Here is a 23,285-nt window from a genome sequence, read left to right on the forward strand (position 1 = left end):
ATGGATTGAATATATATAGAAAAATATTTGCATCTATTTTATTTTATTTTTCAAATATATATTGGTTCTACACATGCATTTATAACCTATCAAATGTGCAAAAGTGATGAAATTGAAAAAACATGTGAGAGAAATAGCAATGCATAGGGCTCAATGTGTCTACAAAGAAAGATGAAGTATGGTCATCAGGGCACTAGATGGATTTGTTTTCATAGAAGAAAAGGTTGCTTTCCAAATTTATAAAAGGAGAAAATACAAAATCCTAACATGTATTTCATTTTCAAGTACGCTATAAATTAAATAAAATAATATTAAAAAATATAGCAAGAGTAACTATATTGGTCTTATAAGTTAATTCAAGAAGTGACAAGTAGTAACAATTGATAGCTCAAGGGATCTAAGTAGATAGATGAATATAGGTACCTTGTTCTATGCCAATGACGAAATCTGTGTTCCGAGAAAAACAATTTCACTTCAAAAGCCATTTCATCCATAATGTTTAGCTCCACTAGATTTAGAAGCCCATTAAATCCTACGATATTCACTCGTTTATGAATGTGTAATTGCATAAGCCATGGCATTGCGCCTTGCCCTATATTCAACTTGGTCAATCCTTGTAACTCTGAAAGTTGAAGTACTTTGAGTTGAGGAAACCCATTTGCAGATACATTCATTTCCTTTCCAAGATATGACTTAGCCCTTAATCTGAGAGTCAACAATTTTGGCAGCTTCTCCAAAACAGACATAGGATCACAACCTAGCCTAGATGCTTCCAATGTCAATTGTGTAAGATTTGGTGAGAATTCAACGGTTTCAGGCAATTTTTGCATATGTCCCTTTATGTCCAACTTAGAGAGATTGAGGAAAGAGTTTATGGCAAGAGGTGGAATGGTGGACTCAACTGATGCCTTAAGGTACAAGGATTTAAGACTAGGTAGCTTGGCAATGGAGTTTGAAAACACAGCCCCTTCTACCTCACACCTTCCTTCTAATTTCAATTTCTCAAGACAAGTTAAGTTGCTTGAATCGTTCTTGATCCATTGGTTGAAGGTTATGCCTGATAGAATTTGAAGATTTTGTAATGTATCAATTTGCAGTGGAACATCTTCCTGTTGCCCCTCCATGTAAAGATATCTCATGCTTTTAATCTTCTGTATCACATTTGGCACTTGTCTAAGATTGTTTATCTCCAAAGTCCGCAAACTCCTCAGGTTGCCTATAGATGGTGGAAGCATTTTTAGACCAGTGTGCCTTAATCCCAAGTACCTTAAATAAATCAGTTCTCCAATTATACTTGGTAGACATTCAATTTCTAAACCCTCCAAATCTAACACTCTAAGCACTTTGAAGCATTTGGCAATGAAATCTAGTTGTGATGCTCTACAATTTTTCCCCAAATTGAAAAATAAGAGCGAGCGAAGATATGGAGTTAAATGTTCAATGGAAGCATACCTCTCAAAGTCAGAATAAATACTTCGTCGACGGGATTTAGGTGAAAAGAGAGATAAACTGGTGGAGGGGATAGAGGATCTGCGATATTAGTTCCAATGAAGTTTTGCTCTTTTGCCTTTTCAATGGCCAACTCTCGTACAAGATCATGAACCCGACATTCCATTACCCTTGCATTAACACTCATTCTCACTACTTGAATCAAGTTTCTATTGATTAACTCATTCAAGTAAACCTCAGCCATGTCTTTCATTCTTCTGTCATCTTGTTCTGGCACAAAACCCTCAGCAGTCCATAAAAGGAGCAGTTTTCTTGAGGAGATCACATAATCTTCTGGGAAGAGGCTTAAATGAAGAAAGCACGGTTTCAAGTAATGGGGCAAGTCGATGTAGCTCAGGTTTAGAATTGCCATTACTCCCATTTCGCCTTCTTTAGCAAGGTATGCAGTAATGTTATCGTGCACCTCCTTCCATTTTGTATGTGACAAATTCCTTGACAGCAAACTCCCCAATACAACGATGGCCAATGGCAAGCCATTACATTTGTCCACCATCTCTTCCCCAAGTTCCTTCAAATCTGGAGGATACCTCTCGCTGTCAGCATCAAGGAATGCCTTCCGACAAAACAAGTCCCAGCTCTGTTGTTTCGAAAGAAGCCGCATTTCATGGGGAATAGTTCGAGCATCTGCATGCAAAGCAACATCCTTATATCGAGTTGTAAGAAGAAATCTGCTGCCGTTACTCCCATCGGGAAAAACATTTCCAGGGCAATCAGGATCGTTGGTGCTCAGTTTTGCAAGAAAATTCCAATCGGCACAGCTCCATACATCATCCAGAACTATCAAATATCTTTTCTCCTTCAAATGATCGTGAAGGAAATCCCCCAACTCATTCTCTCCATACTTCTCTATCATTTCTGCTTGCTCTTTAGTTGGTGCAGAAACCTGGTTAATAATTTGCATATAAACCTCTCTGGGTCTACAATCTTGGGATACATAAATCCAGGCACGACAATCTGGAAAGTGTTTCACAATTTTTTCATGATTATAGACCTTCTTGGCAAGGGTGGTTTTGCCTATGCCGCCCATTCCTACCAAAGAAATCACGCGGCGCCTTTGGTCTCCTACGGTGAGCTGCTTCACTAGCTTATCTGCCTCCTCTGTAAGGCCAACGATGACACGTTCTTCTGCACGAGGAGAGGAGCGTCTTAGATCCTCCAACATTTGACCCGAACCGCTTGTTCCTTCTCCAATATTTTTTATTCCGAGAGCCTCCCGCCTATTTGAGATGTCTTGGAGGTTGAGTTGGACGGCTTCAATTTTCTTGCCAACCTTATGGCGGTTTATCAACTTCTTGAAGACACGCTTGAGAAAGTAGACTGTTCGCAGGGACTCTGCATTCAGGATGAACATGTCTATGATGTCCTCAACATCATAAACCGCTTCACGGATTTCAGAAACCCAGTTGCGCACTCTTACATCTTCTTCTTGCTTCTTCTCCGCTTCTTCCAAGAAGCATTTCATGGCCCCTAGATCTTTATTCAGCCTCTCGACTTTCCCCCGTACCCCCTTCAAAAAATTGCTTCTTGAATGAGCATGTCACCGATCCTTTCAATCGCAAAGGAAACCACAGCATCTGTCGCCATTGTAGTGTTCTCTCACTGACCTTCCCTTAACTCTGGATGGAACTGATTCTCTCAAGAAGGAAATACTCAAGTTTTGGATAATGTTTAGGAGTAATGGCAAGAGGCAAGAGCTTATAACGTTGATGAAGGTATCTTGATTGGCGAAACCATTACATTATAGTGCTTTTGTTATTTGGTGGAGAGGACTGAGAAGAGTATTTTATGTAAATGCCAGATATGCATGACCTGGACTTGATTTCGATCCACCAACGACCCATAATATGAAAACAATATATCAGCTAATACCTTCTAAATATCATATAGTTAATTCGCCAATACATAATTTAGCTAGCAGCCAAGAAGTCTCGTACCTGCTACTTATAATTTAGAATTTGTTCATCCGATATTAGTCTATCTTATCCCTTTTGTTTTTATTTTTTATTATCTTTCAAATGTGTTAGGTGTTGAAAACAATGTACAAAAGGTTTTATAATTAATGGCCTCTCACATTCATGGTGTTAAAAATCAAAACAATTTTACTAAAGCTCTAGCTCATTGTTATTATTTGCTTGGCAAGAAGAAAAGGATTGCTTTGATCCGGTCTTCTCATTAATTAGACCAAGTCAAGCAAACAATAGAATAAGTAAAGCTAACTCATAAAAGTTTGCTCTCAGTTCATGCTTCTACTTTCATGAAGTTTAATAAGCATTACTCGTTATAATTTAAATCTCATGTACCCATTTTTTTTAATGTGTAAATATATAATTTAGAGTTTATGTGATCATAAAGTCTAAAGGTCCTGTTGGACAATTATTTAAAAAAAAAAAAATTTTTTGTTTTTCGAAACAAAAAATGTAGGGAATGTATTTAGTAATTACAAGACAAAAATCAATTTTCTGTTATTAAAAATGAAAAACATGGTATTTCAAAAAACATATTTTAATTGTTTTTTTTTATGGTTTTAAAAAATAATTGGTTACTCTAGAGGGGTGGCTAGAGGCAAAAGAGATGGTACTCACTCTTTCTTACTCATAATTCTTTCATGATTTGGTGGAGGAGACTGTATTTTAAGTCATGCATGAGCTGCACTTGATTTCGATTGAGCAATCAGTCAATGGTTTCTAGATATTATTTGGTTGCTTCAGTGGCTGATGGGACCTTCCCCAGTCCTTACATCCATGTCGATGGATTATCACACACTGCCCCATACCTCTAGCAAGTTGAAATTATGGGCAACTGCATCATGACACAACTTCTGATGGCACTTACTGGCCTCCTAAATCTGTAATGATTGTCCTACCACCTGCAGGGCAGCCGTCATTATAAAGAAGGTCAAAGTATTTATTCAACACTACAATGGCTTTCTCTTGAACACTATAAAAAGTCCTCCTAAAGCATAACCCAGGTATGTGCGCTTAATCTAACCTACTCATTCTCTCCTTGAAAAGGTCTAACCTACCTATGTCTAACTTAAGTTTCGAAGGGGCATACCCGGACCATCTGTCCGAACATCCTTTATGCAGGGAAGAAGGTTACCCAATTCCCCTTCGCGAGGTAGAAGCTCTAAGAGGCACAGCACAAGGAGGTTCTAACCTCAGTTAACCTCGCATCAACAATTTGTTCTTACATGGCATTTAGGGAATTAGAAAAATTATGGAGATTGTTTGAGATTCCCTTCAATCAAAGTATTTGAAGTGAATGGCAGAGATGCATGAGGTGGACTTCATTTTGATCAGCAATCATCCATAATATAATATACAGCAACATGGCAATAAATAATATCATTTATTTGCTTTCATGTTCCCATAAGTAATAATTCAATAATAGACAATTCGCCTGCCAGCCAAGAAAGCCACTGCTGGCCAAGTGCGGTTTTTAATTAATAACTTCCTCACCCTTAGTTGTTATTATCCTACAAACGTGTTAGGTATGGGAGATGACGAAGACTTGGGATTTGTTTAATTTACATTACCTTCCCTCGGCGTTTGGATTCATCACATGCACCACTTTTAATTTAGTTTCTAATATTATATTGATCAAGAATTGAAGCCACCTAAAACGTAGTCATCTAAAATATAACCGTCTGAATGAGCTTACCTAAAAATAAGCACCTACCTCTAAGTCACCCCCACCTAACCATCTTCGACTCCGGCAAAATTGACCCATCTGATCCATAAAAAGGTTAGCTACTAACTCTTAACGTTTAGGGAAAAAGTTGCACCTTCGCCTGACAGCCGCGTCATAATCTAGACTTTCGTTCAACCATCCACACGCTGAAGTATCAAAAAGGAGGGAGAGATAACGGATGAAAAAGACAAAAAGGGACGCACAGAATCTTTCTCTCGTCTTCAAGAATAATAATAATGCATTTTTTCCAAGTTACCACTTTTTCCGAAGGGCATGCCGTTTGAAAGTTAATAGAAGAAAAAACAATAAGGCACACAAGTGTTTTTTAAAAATAATTTTTTATCCATTGAAAAAAGAATAAAACAAAACAAGAAAATATTTTTGAAAATCAAAAAATAGAAAATAGTTTTTCGCTCTTAAAATCATAAAATATAATGTTTTTAGAAAATATAATGCATGAGATTTTAATAGCATGGCCTTATGTTTCCTTTCAATCACTCCATCATGGAATCAAGCATGAGGTAGAAGGCCCTGGCAAATCTGCTGCAGCATAATCTTCAAGTTATCGAACATGTTTGGCATGCTCAAATTATCTATTTGCAAAGATCAAACATACATTATAAACAATGAAAATAGACAAAAAGAGAGCCAACAAGTTTTAGCCTTTCACTTGTCATACATGTTGTGATTTTGGCCACGAGGATGTCATGGATATTTGAGATATGTGGCTAATTTTTCAACTTCTTCCCTGGAGCTTTCTGCTGTTTGACCTGTTGCAACACAGATCTAAGTATCACATGGCCAACTCTTAGGTACCTAAACTAAACATGCATATATGTACAAAGTTGTAGCAAGGATCTCAGCATTAGTTCATATATAATATATGTTTGTTAAGAAACTGAAAACTATAGAAGTAATTAATTTCTCTTCAATAAAAGCTGAAGTTATTTAATTTGGCAAAAAAAAAGACTTGTTTTGTTGAATCTAATAATAGGTTCTGAAGTGGGATTCAGTAGCTAAATAGAAATTTCAGTGAAAAGATCTTGGCTTCTCTCTGGCATCACTAATTGTTATGCAGAAGAATAAGGAATAATACTTGGCCATGAATTACTAGGCTGGCTCGGTAGAAATCACATTCAAGTAAGGGAACAAAACATGCATTTATACACCCCAACAATCATCCAAGGTAAAAGTGAATTCCAAACTTCCAGGCATACCTTTTTCACGGTAAAATTGACCTCAAATCTCACCATTTATAAAGATTCTGAAATGAATAGAAAAATCAAACAAAGCATGTTAGCGGAATAAAAAGAACAATAAAAAAATTGAAAAAAAAAAATCATCCTTACGATGTTGAAGAGAGATAATTTGAGTTGTTTTAACTTTCCACTGTATATTTAAAATTAAAGTTCCAGTTTATTCAAAAGCAATGGAGTTGGGTAACCATTTAATGGTACTGCTATTTTCCTAGTATGGATTGAATATATATAGAAAAATATTTGCATCTGTTTTATTTTATTTTTCAAATATATACTGGTTTTGCACATGCATTTAAAACCTATCAAATGTGCAAAAGTGATGAAATTGGAAAAACATGTGAGAGAAATAGCGATGCACAAGGCTCAATGAGTCTACAAAGAAAGATGAAGTATGGTCATCAGGCCACTAGATGGATTTGTTTTAATAGAAGAAAAGGTTGCTTTCCAAATTTATAAAAAGAGAAAATACAAAATCCTAACATGTATTTCATTTTCAAGTACGCTATAAATTAAATAAAATAATATTAAAAATATAGAAAGAGTAATTATATTGGTCTTATAAGTTAATTCAAGAAGTAACGAGTAGTAAAAATTGATACTTCAAGGGATCTAAGTAGATAGATGAATTTAGGTACCTTCTTTGATGCCAAGGATGAGGTGCCAATCTGGGCAGAAGCCATACATCATAATAGGAAATGGTTGACCTATAATGTTTAGCTCCACTAGCTTTAGAAGCCTATTAAATCCTAAGATATTCACTCGTTTATGAATTTGTAATTGCTTAAGCCATGACATTGCGCCTTCCCCTATATTCAACTCAATCAATCCTTGTAACTCTGAAAGTTGAAGTACTTTGAGTTGAGGAAACCCATTTGCAGACACCTGCATTTTCATTCCAAGGTATGTATTTGCCCTTAATCTAAGAATCAACAATTTTGGTTGCTTCTCTAAAACAGGCATAGGATCACAACCTAGCTTAGATGCTTCCAATGTCAATTGTGTAAGATTTGGTGAGAATTCAATGGTTTCAAGCAATTTTTGCATGTGTCCCTTTATGTCCAACTTGGAAAGATGGAGGCAAGAGTTTATGGCAAGGGGTGGAATGTTAGAATCATTTGATGCCTTAAGGTACAAGGATTTAAGACTAGGTAGCTTGGCAATGGAGTTTGAAAACACAGCCCCTTCTACCTCACACCTTCCTTCTAATTTCAATTTCTCAAGACAAGTTAAGTTGCTTGAATTGTTCTTGATCCATTGGTTGAAGGTTATGCCTGATAGAATTTGAAGATTTTGCAACTTATGAATTTGCAATGGAACATCTTCCTCTTGCCCCTCCATGTAAAGATATCTCATGTTTTTAATCTTCCGTATCACATTTTTGGACTTGTCGAAGATTGTTTATCTCCAAAGTCTGTAAATTCCTCATGTTGCCTATAGATGGTGGAAGCATTTTTAAACCAGTATGCCTTAATCCCAAGTACCTTAAATGAATTAGTTCCCCAATCATACTGGGTAGGCATTCAATTTTTAAACCTTTCAAATCTAACACTCTAAGCACTTTGAAGCATTTGGCAATGAAATCTAGTTGTGATGCTCTACAATTTTTCCCCAAATTGAAAAATAAGAGAGAGCGAAGATATGGAGTTAAATGTTCAATGGAAGCGCACCTCTCAAAGTCAGAATAAATACTTCGTCGACGGGATTTAGATGAAAAGAGAGATGAACTAGTGGAGGAGGGTGGAGGATCTGCAATATTAGTTCCAATGAAGTTTTGTTCTTTTGCCTTTTCAATAGCCAACTCTCGTACAAGGTCATGAACCCGACATTCCATAACCCTTGCGTTAACACTCGTTCTCACTACTAGAATCAAGTTTCTATTGATTAACTCATTCAAGTAAACCTCAGCCACGTATTTCATTCTTTGGTCATCTTGTTCGGGCACAAAACCCTCAGCAGTCAATAAAATGAGCAGTTTTCTTGAGGAGATCACATAATCTCCTGGGAAGAGGCTTAAATGAAGAAAGCACGGTTTCAAGTAATGGGGCAAGTCGGTGTAGCTCAGGTTTAGCATTGTCATTACTCCCATTTCGCCTTCTTTAGCAAGGTATGCACTAATGTTATCGTGCACCTTCTTCCATTCTGTATGTGACATATTTCTTGATAGCAAACCCCCCAATACAACGATGGCCAATGGCAAACCTTTACATTTGTCCACCATCTCTTCCCCAAGTTCCTTCAAATCTGGAGGATACCTCTCTCTATCGGCATCAAGGAACACCTTCCGAAAAAACAAGTCCCAGCTCTGTTGTTTCGAAAGAAGCCGCATTTCATGGGGAATAGGTCGAGCATCTGCATGCAAAGCAACATCCTTATATCGAGTTGTAAGAAGAAATTTGCTGCCTTTACTCCCATCGGGAAAAAGATTTCCAAGGCAATCAGGATCGTTGGTGCTCACTTTTGCAAGAAAATCCCAATCGGCACAGCTCCATACATCATCCAGAACTATCAAATATCTTTTCTCCTTCAAATGATCATGAAGGAAATCCCTCAACTCGTTCTCTCCATATTTCTCTATCATTTCTGCTTGCTCTTTAGTTGGTGCAGAAACCTGGTTAATAATTTGCATATAAACCTCTCTGGGTCTACAATCTTGGGATACATAAATCTAGGCACGACAATCTGGAAAGTGTTCCACAATTTTTTCATGATTATAGACCTTCTTGGCAAGGGTGGTTTTGCATATGCCGCCCATTCCTACCAAAGAAATCACGTGGTGTCTTTGGTCTCCTATGGTGAGCTGCTTTACTAGCTTATCTGCCTTCTCTGTAAGGCCCACAATGACACGTTCTTCTACACGAGGAAAGGAGTGTCTTAGATGTTGGGCTTTGTGGAGCCTAGTTTTGTTTGATCCAGTTTGACGACCCGATCCGAATAATATTGCGTGGTTTTTTAATGGGAGATTTACTGAGGCTTAGTCTATGAAGCAAAGGCTTGGGCCAATAGGCCCGTTTAGCCCATTGTGGAATCGTCTTTTATAATTAAGGTTTTTTAGTATGGTGTGGTTGCTGTGTTATATATAGAGAGAAAAAAATATTGTAGCCGAGAATTGTACTATGTATTCTTCCCTGATAATAGTGATATCCCTGCAACTCCATGGATGTAGGCAAATTGCCGAACCACATAAATATTGTCTTGTGCGTGTAATTGTTTTTCTTTGGCGTGTGTTTTCTCTATTTTTTGTTTCTCACAGGTTGGGAATTCGACTTAATTCCCTTCAATTGGTATCAAAGCCTAGGGTTAGGTTTGAGTGGGAGCAATGGCAGATGAATCAGGAAAGGCGTTTGGAATAGAAAAGTTTGATGGCACAAACTTTGCGTATTGGAGAATGCAGATTAAAGATTATCTCTATGGGAGGAAATTGCATTTGCCTCTTTTGGGGACAAAACCTGAGAGTATGAAGGTTGAGGAATGGGTGCTTCTTGACAGACAGGTTCTAGGAGTTATTAGGTTAACTATGTCTAGGTCTGTTACACACAATGTTGTAAAAGAAAATACCACAACAGATATGATGAAGGCTTTGTCCAGTATGTATGAAAAGTCGTTCGCAAACAATAAGGTGCATCTGATGAAGAAATTGGTCAATTTGAAGATGGTAGAGAATGCATCAGTAGCACAACATCTAAATGAATTTAATACAATCACAAATCAATTGTTGTCTGTAAAAAATGATTTTGATGATGAGATTCATGCTCTGATCGTCTTGGCTTCTTTGCCAAATAGTTGGTAGGCAATGAGGATGGCAGTAAGCAATTCTACGGGAAAGGAAAAGCTCAAGTATAATGATATACGAGATTTAATTCTGGCTGAGGAGATTCGCCGAAGAGATGTAGGCAAAACCTCAGGATCTGGTTCTGCCCTAAACCTTGAGACAAGAGATAGAGGTCATGACAGAAATTCAAACCAGGGTAGATGAAAATCCAGAAATTCTAATCGGAACATAAGCAAATCTAGATCAGGCCAACAAGTACAATGCTGGAATCGTGGGAAAACAGGTCACTTTAGAAGGCAATGCAAAAGTCCTAAGAAGAATAATGAATATGATTCTGCTAATGCTGTAACAGAAGAGGTACATGATGCATTACTTCTTACAATAGATAGTCCACTTGATGATTGGGTTTTGGATTCAAGAGCTTCGTTTCATACCACTCCACACTAAGAAATCATATAGAATTATGCTACAGGTGATTTTGGTAAGAAGATGATTTGGCTACATGGTTTCTTAGATGAATTGGGTAAGAAGCATAAGATGGGCATTCTACACAGTGACAGTCAGAGTGCAATTTTTCTTGCCAAAAATTCGGCTTTTCATTCAAAGTCGAAACATATACAAACAAAATACCACTTTATCCGTTACCTTGTTGAAGATAAACTGGTAATACTTGAGAAGATTTGTGAATCTAAGAACCCGGTAGACATGTTGACTAAGGGTGTCACTATTGAGAAGTTGAATTTGTGCGCAGCTTCAATTAGTCTTCTAGCTTAAGGACAGGAGAATGAGTTGCAGGGATGAGGGATTGTCTCTTGGAGGATAGCAGTTTGAATTTGGTGATTAAACTAGTCTCCAAGTGGGAGATTTGTTGGGCTTTGTGAAGCCTAATTTTGTTTGATCCAGTTTGACGACCCGACCCGAATAATATTACGTAGTTTTTTAATGGGATATTTATTGAGGCTTAGTCTATGGAGCGAAGGCTTAGGCTGATAGGCCCGTTTAACCCATTGTGGAACCGCCTTTTGTAATTAGGGTTTTTTAGTGTGGTGTGGTTGCTGTGTTATATATAGAGAGAAAAATATTATAGTCGAGAGTTATACTCTGTATTCTTCCCTGATAATAGCGATATCCATGCAACTCCGTGGACGTAAGTAAATTGCCGAACCACGTAAATATTGTCTTGTGCGTGTGATTGTTTTTCTTTGGCGTGTGTTTTCTCTATTTTTTGTTTCTCACAGGTTGGGAATTCGACTTAATTCCCTTCATTAGATACTACAACATTCAACCCGAACTGCTTGTTCCTTCTCCAATATTTTTTATTCCGAGAGTCTCCCGCCTATTTGAGATGTCTTGGAGGTTGAGTTGGATGGCTTCAATTTTCTTGCCAACCTTATGGCGGTTTATCAACTTCTTAAAGACACGCTTGAGAAAGTAGTCTGTTCTCAGGGACTCTGCATTCAGAATGAACATGTCTATGATGTCCTCAACATCATAAACCGCATCACGGATTTCAAAAACCCAGTTGCGCACTCTTAAATCTTCTTCTTGCTTCTTCTCCGCTTCTTCCAAGAAGCATTTCATAGCCCCTAGATCTTTCTTCCGCCTCTCTACTTTCCCCCGTACCCCCTTCAAGAAAATTGCTTCTTGAATGAGCATGTCATTGATCTTTTCGACAGCAAAGGAAACCACAGCCTTTGTCGCCATTGTAATGCTCGCCCGCACACCCTCCTTGAATTGAACTGATACACTCAACAAGGAACTACTCAGCTTACTTGAAAGTTTTGTGCTCAAACCGCAGGTCATGACACTTTCCTTTAATACAAACATTGTGGGGTTCCTCTCTTGTATTGGAATCAAACACCTTGCTTGCGCAACTAGTCGGATTTGATTGTCATTGATATCAAGCCTAGAGGTATACCTTACCTTTTGCAAAAGAAAAAGTAGGCCTGGAGAAGAGAACGTCTATGTAGACCCTCAATTTTGTCCCTTTAGCACATGTCTTTAAATTCACTTACAGTGCTCCACGGTAGTTCCTTGTTGGCCCATTACTACTCGTACGACTTACCCTTTTCTGAGTCACCTCGGAGACTTTGGTTAAGGGATTATCTGACCCTTTATTGTGATCCTCAATAGTCTTGATTTAGACTAGACTTCACCTAGGCACCCTTGACCCATTTAGGCACCCTAAGCCTATTTAGATACACTTGGCCCACTTAGGCCCACTTAGATCACCTTTTAAGCATTTTTTTTGCATGTTTGCATGATTGCATTTTTTTTGTATGGCTTGCATGACTTGCATGGCTCGTTTATTTTAAAGTTGCATGACTTGACTTTTTATTATTTTATTTTTATTTATTATATTTATTATCTTGTCTATTTCTTCACTTATTTTATTTCCTTATTATTTTGTCACTTTTTTCATAATAATTGCCCTTACTTATCTATTTCAATTTAAGAATTTTATTTAAATGTTTTATTTTTATTTTACAACTATTATTATTATTGTTACTTTTACTCATTTTTTATCATTATTATTATTATTATTTTATTTAATCTATTAACTTTGAAATTTTGTAGGAAAAGTATGGAAGGTGTGCACAATCACATTGAGATTGAATATTTGGAGGATTTCCTTGGACGCATGGTGGGATGGATACATTGAAAGGTAGGCTAAACGTTTTGGGAAGAGTCCTCATTAAGGGAAGTGAGATCATGGCTTCAAATAGGAATACGGGCTGCATATAGAAAGAGGAGATCACGGCTGAATGGAGGGTGGAAAAAAAAGAGATTTATATTATTGAAAATAAAAAGGAAGGAAGTGGCCACTTTGTGCACAACTGTAAGAGAGATTTCTTTATTATTTTTAAGAAAGAAAAGTCAACATGCTTGATCACTTACCAAATAGGACACGGCTGCATCTTAGGGAAGTCTCCAATGTGAGCCACATGCATGCACTTTCTATATCCATGTGCATTAAAAAAAAAAAAAAAAAAAAAAAAAAGAGGATATTCCATAAAAAAAAAAAAAAAAAAATGGGATGTCCTATAAAATAGGAGAACAGAGGAACGAGAGGGGGGGGGAGAGATTTTTTTTTGGAGAGAACACGCAAGAGAGAATTTTCGGAGCAAAGGGTCGTGATATTCTTTTTGAAATAGAGAGGAACAAAGGATTTTCAAGGAGGGGCTACTTTAACGCATCAAAGACGGATTTTTTTCCATAACACAGGTTAGTTTTTGAAAGAGTTTTCATTTTTTTATTAGATATCTTTTTTTCTTTTTTTTAATTCCAATTTAATTTAGTATTAATTTATTTGTTAGTTTGGCTTGAATGAGTTTGTGTGTTTTAATTTTGATTCATTATATTAGAAAAAAAGAATGATTTGATCCCTATTTAATTTTGATTGATTGCATCAGATTGAAAACATTTGAGTTTTATTTGTTCATTTATTCATGCATTTGCTATTCTTTTAATTACTTGTATTCCATTTATTTATTTATTGATAAAGTTAATCCCATATTTGAAAGTTCATATTTTTAGTATTCTTTGATTTAATGTGATTCATTTTAATTAGTTTAGATACTTTTATAATTTTAGTTCGTTAATAAATTGGATTCTATATTAAAAGTTTATGTCTTTAGTTTACTTTTGATTTAGTTTAATTTATCTATTTAATTCAAATACATTTATAGTTTTAGTTCATTGATAAAATTGATTTTATGTTTGAAAGTTTGCGTTTTTAGGTTGCTTTAATTTAATTTGATTCATTATAGTTAGTTTAGATATTTTTTATAGTTTAGTTCATTAATAGAATTGTTCCCATGTTTGAAAGTTTCAGTTTTTTTTAGTTTGCTTTGATTTAATAATTTATATTCATTATTTTAGGTGTTTTTTATAGTTTTAGTTTATTAATAAAATTGATTTCATGTTTGGAAGTTCATATTTTTAGTATTCTTTGATTTAATTTGGTTCCTTTTAATTAGTTTATGTGTTTTTATAGTTTTATTTATTTATTGATAAAATTGATTCTTTATTTAAAAGTTCATGTTTTTAGTGTACTTTGATTTAATTTAATTCATCTATTTAGTTTAGACACTTTTATAATTTTTGGTTCATCAATAAAATTAATTCTATGCTTGAAAGTACATATCTTTAGTTTGCTTTGATTTAGTTTGGCTTATTTTAATTAGCTTAAGCACTTTTATAATTGTAGTTCATTAGTAAAATTAATTCTATGTTTGAAAGTTCACGTTTTTTGTTTAATTTAGTCAAACTCGTTTTAATTAGTTTAGGTACTTCTATAATTTTAGTTTCTTACCTGAATTGATCCATTTTTAGTTTTTGCTTCAAAATCATTAATGTTAGATCCTGATCACCCTTATCTAAATTTATATGCTTTTAAAATCCTAGCGGTTAGTTCATGAATCGATACCTTGTTAGTTTGTCTAATCTAGAATGCCTTGCCCGTTGCTTTAGTGATCCTTCATTTAATTTGATTTTCTTTCTGAGGCTTTTGGAAACTCATGAAGATTAGTCTCTATTCTCACCTTCAATTTTCTTGGTTGTCAAAAATTCTACTTTGCGATTTTGTTCTCTTTTGTTTTGCTTGGTATTTTGATTCATACACTTTATTGCTTTCAAATTAATTTCTTTTTATATAACACTATTCTCAAAATCTTATTTCCTTAAAAATCCATTTCAAAAATTCATTTAGAGTTCTTAGAATCAAAATCTCATTTTTTTTTTTTAAATAATGTGCAACCATGTTTTGATCGGTTCACATCTTTCAAATAAAGTTACAGTTTTGAATAAAACACGAATCAAAGCTTATGGTCCCAAACAAATGGGATAATTCTAAGCTAAATTCGTGTATATCGATTGGGGAATTGGTGAAACCCCTACATAAGAAAATCTTTTCAAAATTTATTTTTGTTGCCACATTTGACACTTATTGAAATCACGTCTATCGATTTTTTAGGAATTATATACAAGATGTATGTGATAATTGATGATTATGTATACTTTGATCACTTTTGCTATGCTAATTAGATAACGAGCATGCTAGGATTTCCATATTTTATTATTTGTTATCTAACCCCTTACAACTTGAGGAAGCACGTTACAAATTATCTATGCTATCCAGGTATGTCCTCTATCACCTACTTTCTGAATTATGTGAATATGTTTGTCATTGTGAAATAATGCTTATGTCTAATAATGCTTGAGTGTTCTGATATACATGTTTCATTGTTTGATTATTTCTAATAAAATACATGCTGGATGATATATTGTTTAAATTAACCATCGATGTTTTATGATAGCGCTTGAGAAGTAGTCCGGGTATGCATCCTAACCTTCCTTTATTATGATTTGATCTTGTTTGGCATGCTTTTTTTGGAACCACCTAGCCTACTTAGGTATCCATAATTAAACCGATTAATTGTCACATTCCCCTTAACTTAGTTAGTAGAGACCTTTAGAGGGCTTAGAGGGGTGCTACTTTTTAAATGTACCTTCCCAATAGGTAACCTAATCCCCGGACTTAGACTCAGGTTTCCCAAAGACATGCTTTTTTTCCAAAACTATGGAGTCACTTTTAGGGTTTTTCTTTCTTGTTTTATTTTCCCTTTAAAATAAAAATAAAATAGGTGGCGACTCCAACTTTTCTAAAATTAATTTTTCACAAATAAAAAGCGAGTTTCGCCGATCGAGTGGGGACGCACATGAAAAATGCGGGTCCACAGTCTGCTTGAGTTTAAGCACATGATACTCCAGAAAACTTGGCATCAAAGGGTTCTGAAGAAGGGAATCCCTATAGTCCATTAACATTCATCAGCACAAGTTTCTTCGGATTCCATTCAGCTGTATGGACCTTTACGCATCCTTAGAGAAAAAGGGAATCCCTTTAACCTATTACCAAATTGAATTACCAATAACTGAATCATGATATGCGATAACACATAAAATAATTAAAAGCTTAACATTAATACAAGATTATGAATTTCAAATTCTTCACCACAGGCTCCTTAATCTAGAAAATGCACTGTGCCATTAAAATGACTTAAACTGGTCTGGTTTCCACCACAAGAAGTTTTGAACTCATTCAAAATGAATAAATCCTTCTGGGAGGCAAAAAAAACTGGAAAATGATCAAAATCCCAACATACCTAGCTGGCTCATAGCTTGGTTGCATTATGCTTGAAGCTGAAGAAACTCCTCTCGGCCCTTTATTTTCTTTCAGTGCGAAAACCAGTGAGAGTGATCAAAGCAGCAACTTTCTTGGATGTTACAGAATTGACAATCACAGCAAATTCAGGACCCTGCACCACCGAATACTAAGTTGTAATCATCAACACCAAAAATTGTGCCACTTAATAGCCTCACTCACAGTCAGGTGATATTGTAATTTTTCATAGAATGCGAGATATTTAGGCTCTGTTTATTTAGACTGCTATCTGTTTTCACTTTCAGAGAAAACATGTTTGGAATGCATTTTTCCATTTTCATTTTCTGGAAACCTGAACTCAAAAAATAGAAAAAGCCAAAACACCAATTTGAATTTTTCAATTTTTTCTCAAGAAAACTTGACAAAAAAAAGATTGAAAACAAAAAAAGAAATAAAATCACATAAACCTAGTGACACCTACAACATAAGAGGAATACAAATATTACAAATAGGAAAAAAAATATTCATATGAATAAAACATTATTTTATATATATTTAAAAGCAAAATTATCTTAAAAGTAAGATGTAAATATTTTATTTATTTACTAAATCATGGAATAGTATAACTGAAAATATTTTTATATTAAAATATTTTATTTTATTAATAATAACTATATTAAATCTTTATTTTATAAAATGAAAACCAGAAAAGGTTTTTGAAACTAAACACAACCTTAGATTGTGATTGTTTTCAAGGGTAGATCTAATGTTTCCAACTAGGACCTCCAAGTCCAAATGTAATCATAAATAGAAAAAAGGAACCCCAATATATTTTTTTTTTACTATATCACAAGGCAGATTTAGCATCCCAAGAATCTTCCGCACAAACAAAAAAGGGAAAAAAGTAAGAAAAAATATACGAAAAGCAATTTTTTATCATCACTTAGATTTGTAATTTGAAAATTAAAAAAAAAATAATACAAAAGGGTTTTTTATAGGCAAAACAAAGAAGGATTACATCAATTAATAAAGAAAATTTTCTTTATTGCTTCCAATAGCTCCTAAAATTTTTTGTAAGTTTTTTATCATGAGTTTTTTATTTTACTTTTAGTCAAACCTAGTGATTAATTTTTAAGCCCAACAGTAAGAGCATACCTTGTTTGGGAAGCTCTGAAGAATTGCTCCTAATCACTGAACCTGCAAAAGAGACGGTTTGATCAGATGCAACATTCACTGGACAGTACCTTCAGAAAACCAGAACATTAAAACAGAGAGTACAAAACTACATTTGACATCCAATAACAAAAAAGTCGATGTTGGTCAAAATTGTGGTTCAATCAGGTTCTGTTACGATTGCAGGATTTCTATAATGGCCTAATCAAGGATGATAATATTTCTAACTCTTCAGGCTATAGTATTACCCCAAGTTGCAGAGTTCCCAACACATGTTGACATGAAACAGCCACAACTTAAGGACCTAGCATGCACAAATAGAGAAGAATAAACAAAGTTCTCTAAAACCACTCCAAGGTAAATAAAGTATTCTGCCCTTTAGGCATGGCTCAAGTGGTAGAGGGTGGGTTTGGGTTTGAGTGAGATCCCAGGTAAGAGTCCCGATGGGAAGAAAATATGAATAAAAAAATAATTACCTATCAATGAAAAAAAGGTACATAAAGAATTTTATTCTACCATATAATTTTTTGAACTTCTTCATTGCATTACATTTCAAAATGTAAAACTGCTTTTAGGTGTCATGATTGAACTAGAGACTTCAACTCTCAAGGTATTGTCTAAAAAACTCTTCACAATAAGGATAAAAAATGACAAAATCCAGAATGTTCTCAGTGCCTATTCCCAATTGGAAAGACAAATTCTATATTGGTTTCTTAAGTCAATAAACACCACTTAAACAACAAATTCATTATCTACAAACTTACATTTGCAATACCCAAAAAAGCTAGTCCAGGAACAAGGGTCCAAAAGATAAGTAACGACACTATTTGACATACTTTTAAGGAAAGTTAAACCATTGACTAAGACAAGATTGACTTCACAACCATTACAAAGAGGACAGTTCCCAATAAGACTAGTTCAATAAACACATGGAAATAATGCTTAGATGAATTACCGAGACAAGATCTTTAGGATTCAATGCCAAGCTTAAACAAGAAGAAATCTCATTGATGTTTTCAAGCACTACAATCAGCCCAAATTGGAAATCGGGTGCAAATATCTAAAAAGACCTTCAAAAAAGCATCTTTCCAAATATAGTAAACTTGCAAGAAAAACATTCACAATGAAAATTAATCAAACAAAAAAAACTATATATAAGAAACTCAGAAGATACTATATATAATAAAAGCCATATATAAGAATATATAATAATTCAGTACGTTCATTCAAGAGTTTCTGCAACTACGTGCAACTCCAAGCAGAGCTCTTTGTGCCATGAAGGGATTTCATGTTCTGGATGTATCCCAAAACAACTATTCATTGGCAAACACAATTTGTAGCAGGAGTTTTACAATCATAAATGGATGGTGTAGCTTGATTCAGTCATGCTCAGTTTGCAGAGATCAAACATGCATTATAATCCTTCTGCTATCCTCCCATTACAAACAATGGTATTTGACAAATAGAGAGCCAACAAGTTTTAGCCATACGTGTGATTTTTGGGTATTAGTATTTCACAAGTACTTGCCTGGTCCTCATTTAACCATGTGTAATCAGTGGCCATGATGCAGCTTTCCTCTCACCACTAAAGGTAGCTTAGGAAGGCAGCTAACTCTTCGACAGCCTGCCTAGAGCTCGCTGATGTTTGACCTGTTGCAGCACATGTCTGAGTATCGGAAGTCCACCTTTTTATGTAATTGAAGTAAACATGCGTACATGAACTAGGAATCTAATGGTAAGTATAGGAGCTTGGGCTTCTCTCTAGCATCATTGTTATGCAAATTAAAGAAAAACGAATAATACTTGGCCATGAATTACTAGGCTGGGTTGATTGAAATCACACCCAACTAAGGGAATAAAAACATATATACACACCCAACAATCATCCAGGGTAAGAGGGGGTTCCAGGCTTACCTTTTTGACGGCACAACTGAATTCCATCGGAACCGCTTCCAATGATTAAAGTGAAATAAATAGAAAACCAAATAAGACATGTTAGCTAAATAAAAAGAACAATAAAAAGAATTAAAAAAAAAGCATCGTTATAATTTGAGTTATTTGAACTTCTTACTTTATATTTGGAAAGCTAATGTTAGTGCTATTTTCCTGGTATGGATTGGATATATAAAATAACATTTGTATTTGTTTTACTTTTTAAATTGGTAGATATAATTAAGATTACTACATGTGCAAAAAGTGATGAAACTAAAAAAATGTGTGTGTGAGAGAGAGAGAACGACATAGGGCTCAATGTGTACAAATTAGAGAGGTGGGAGTATGGTCTTAAAGATTCCCAACATGTATTTCATTTTCAAATATGCTATAAATTTCTTTTAAAAAAAATTATAATTAAAAAATGTAGCATGAGTAATTATATTGGTCTTACATGTTAATTCAAGAAATAAGTGATAGGTAGTAATTCTAGACTTTTATAAACATATATTCTATCACTTTTTTATGCTTATTGCATTTTTTACATTCATTTATATAGGAAGGGGGGGAGTGATCAGTGATATATAAAAAATTTCAGTATAAGAACTCCTTATATGTTAATTAGATAACCAATATATTAAGGTATAACAAAATTGGTAATTGAAGGGATCCAAAGCAGATAGGTGAAGGTAGTTACCGTGAATAATCCCAAAGAGGAATTCTAGACCTTCTGGACCCGAGAAGAAGCCGCAACCAGGAAAGCTTAATTTTTACCTCTACCAAATTTAGCAGCTCATCAAGTCCTGAGAACTTTGTTTTAGAATAAAATTGTAGTTGCATAAGCCATGGCATCGCGCCTTTCTCTATGTTCAACTTGTTCAATTCCCTCAACTTAAAAAGTTGAAGTACTTTGAGTTGAGGAAACCCATTTGCAGATACATGCATTTCCTTTCCAAGATATGACTTAGCCCTTAATCTGAGAGTCAACAATTTTGGCAGCTTCTCCAAAACGAGCATAGCATCACGATCTAGCCTGGATGCTTCCAATGTCAATTGTGTGAGATTTGGTGAGAATTCAACAATTTCAGGCAATTTTTGCATGCATCCCTTTATGTCCAACTTAGAGAGATGGAGGCAAGAGTTCATGGCAAGGGAGGGAATGTTGGACTCATCTGATGCCTTGAGATACAAGGATTTAAGACTAAGTAGCTTGGCAATGGAGTTTGAAAACACATGCCCTTCTACCTCACATCTTCCTTCTAATTTCAATTTCTCAAGACAAGTTAAGTTGCTTGAATCGTTCTTGATCCATTGGTTGAAGGTTATGCCTGATAGAATTTGAAGATTTTGCAATGTATCGATTTGCAGTGGAACATCTCCCTCTTGCCCCTCCATGTAAAGATATCTCATGTTTTTAATCTTCCATATCACATTTGGCACTTGTCTAAGATTGTTTATCTCCAGAGTCTGCAAACTCCTCAGGTTGCCTATAGATGGTGGGAGCATTTTTAGACCAGTATGCCTTACTCCCAAGTACCTTAAATGAATCAGTTCCCCAATCATACTGGGTAGGCATTCAATTTCTAAACCTTCCAAATCTAACACTCTAAGCACTTTGAAGCATTTAACAATGAAATCTAGTTGTGATGCTCTACAATTTTTCCCCAAATTGAAAAATAAGAGAGAGCGAAGATATGGAGTTAAATGTTCAATGGAAGCGCACCTCTCAAAGTCAGAATAAATACGACGGGGTTTAGATGAAATGAGAGATGAACTGGTGGAGGAGGGTGGAGGATCTGCAATATTAGTTCCAATGAAGTTTTGTTCTTTTGCCTTTTCAATAGCCAACTCTCGTACAAGGTCATGAACCCGACATTTCATAACCCTTCCATTAACGCTCATTGTCACTCCTTGAATCAAATTTCTATTGATTAACTCATTCAAGTAAACCTCAGCCATGTCTTTCATTCTTCGGTCATCTTGTTCTGGCACAAAACCCTCAGCAGTCCATAAAAGGAGCAGTTTTCTTGAGGAGATCACATAATCTTCTGGGAAGAGACTTAAATGAAGAAAGCACGGTTTCAAGTAATGGGGCAAGTCGATGTAGCTCAGGTTTAGCATTGTCATTACTCCCATTTGGCCTTCTTTATCAAGGTGTGCACTAATGTTACCGTGCACCTGCTTCCATTCTGTATGTGACATATTTCTTGACAGCAAACCCCCCAATACAACGATGGCCAATGGCAAGCCATTACATTTGTCCACCATCTCTTCCCCAAGTTCCTTCAAATCTGGAGGATAGCTCCCTCTATCAGCATCAAGGAACGCCTTCCGACAAAACAAGTCCCAGCTCTGTTGCTTCGAAAGAAGCCTCATTTCATGGGGAATAGTTCGAGCATCTGCATGCAAAGCAACATCCTTATATCGAGTTGTAAGAAGTAATCTGCTGCCGTTGCTCCCATCGGGAAAAACATTTCCAAGGCAATCAGGATCGTTGCTGCTCACTTTGGCAATAAAATCCCAATCGGCACAGCTCCATACATCATCCAGAGCTATCAAATATCTTTTCTCCTTCAAATAATCATGAAGGAAATCCCCCAACTCGTTCTCTCCATACTTCTCTATCATTTCTGCTTGCACTTTAGTTGGTGCAGAAACCTGGTTAATAATTTGCATATAAACCTCTCTGGGTCTACAATCTTGGGATACATAAATCCAGGCACGACAATCTGGAAAGTGTTCCTCAATTTTTTCATGATTATAGACCTTCTTGGCAAGGGTGGTTTTGCCTATGCCGCCCATTCCTACCAAAGAAATCACGCGGCGCCTTTGGTCTCCTACTGTGAGCTGCTTTACTAGCTTATCTGCCTCCTGTGTAAGGCCCACGATGACACGTTCTTCTGCACGAGGAGAGGAGCGTCTTAGATCCTGCAACTTTTGACCCGAACCGCTTGTTCCTTCTCCAATGTTTTTTATTCCGAGAGCCTCCCGCCTATTTGAGATGTCTTGGAGGTTGAGTTGGATGGCTTCAATTTTCTTGCCAACCTTATGGCGGTTTATCAACTTCTTGAAGACACGCTTGAGAAAGTAGACTGTTCGCAGGGACTCTGCATTCAGGATGAACATGTCTATGATGTCCTCAACATCATAAACCGCTTCACGGATTTCAGAAACCCAGTTGCGCACTCTTACATCTTCTTCTTGCTTCTTCTCCGCTTCTTCCAAGAAGCATTTCATGGCCCCTAGATCTTTATTCAGCCTCTCGACTTTCCCCCGTACCCCCTTCAAGAAAATTGCTTCTTGAATGAGCATGTCACCGATCCTTTCAATCGCAAAGGAAACCACAGCATCTGTCGCCATTGTAGTGTTCTCTCACTGGCCTTCCCTTAACTCTGGATGGAACTGATTCTCTCAAGAAGGAAATACTCAAGTTTTGGATAATGTTTAGGAGTAATGGCAAGAGGCAAGAGCTTATAACGTTGATGAAGGTATCTTGATTGACGAAACCATTACATTATAGTGCTTTTGTTATTTGGTGGAGAGGACTGAGAAGAGTATTTTATGTAAATGCCAGATATGCATGACCTGAACTTGATTTCGATCCACCAACGACCCATAATATGAAAGCAATATATCAGCTAATAGCTTCTAAATATCATTTAGTTAATTCAGCAATAACTAATGTACAAAAGGTTTTATAATTAATGGCCTCTCACATTCATGGTGCTAAAAATCAAAACAATTTTACTAAAGTTCTAGCTAATTGCTATTATTTGCTTGGCAAGAAGAA

The 23,285-nt window shown here is 35.7% G+C and overlaps 1 protein-coding gene and 1 long non-coding RNA gene across 3 annotated transcripts in view; both read right to left on the reverse strand.

Moving 5' to 3' along the window:
* The window catches only part of LOC117911236 (disease resistance protein RPP13-like), a 33,624-nt gene extending 10,730 nt beyond the window's left edge, over nucleotides 1–22,894 (reverse strand). Inside the window, exons 1-3 of one of the 2 annotated variants that reach the window (XM_034825532.1) lie at nucleotides 21,464–22,894; nucleotides 1,453–1,684; nucleotides 424–1,216 (exon numbers count right to left, since the gene is read on the reverse strand). In XM_034825532.1, the coding sequence (XP_034681423.1) occupies nucleotides 424–1,216; nucleotides 1,453–1,684; nucleotides 21,464–22,855 (2,417 nt within the window). In that variant the 5' untranslated portion in view covers nucleotides 22,856–22,894. Of the gene's footprint in view, nucleotides 1–423; nucleotides 1,217–1,452; nucleotides 1,685–19,104; nucleotides 19,214–19,477; nucleotides 19,513–20,192 lie in introns of those variants that run through there. The other variant, XM_034825531.1, reaches the window with a different exon arrangement.
* Nucleotides 16,191–17,590, reverse strand: LOC117911241. Its single transcript, XR_004650855.1, has 2 exons — nucleotides 17,546–17,590; nucleotides 16,191–16,544 (listed from the first exon to the last, which is right to left on the reverse strand). It is a non-coding gene; the product is annotated as an uncharacterized LOC117911241 (long non-coding RNA).
* Nucleotides 22,895–23,285: the final 391 nt, after the last annotated feature.

The sequence above is a fragment of the Vitis riparia genome, chromosome 3 (assembly GCF_004353265.1).
Source record: "Vitis riparia cultivar Riparia Gloire de Montpellier isolate 1030 chromosome 3, EGFV_Vit.rip_1.0, whole genome shotgun sequence".
Taxonomy (NCBI): Eukaryota; Viridiplantae; Streptophyta; class Magnoliopsida; order Vitales; family Vitaceae; genus Vitis; species Vitis riparia.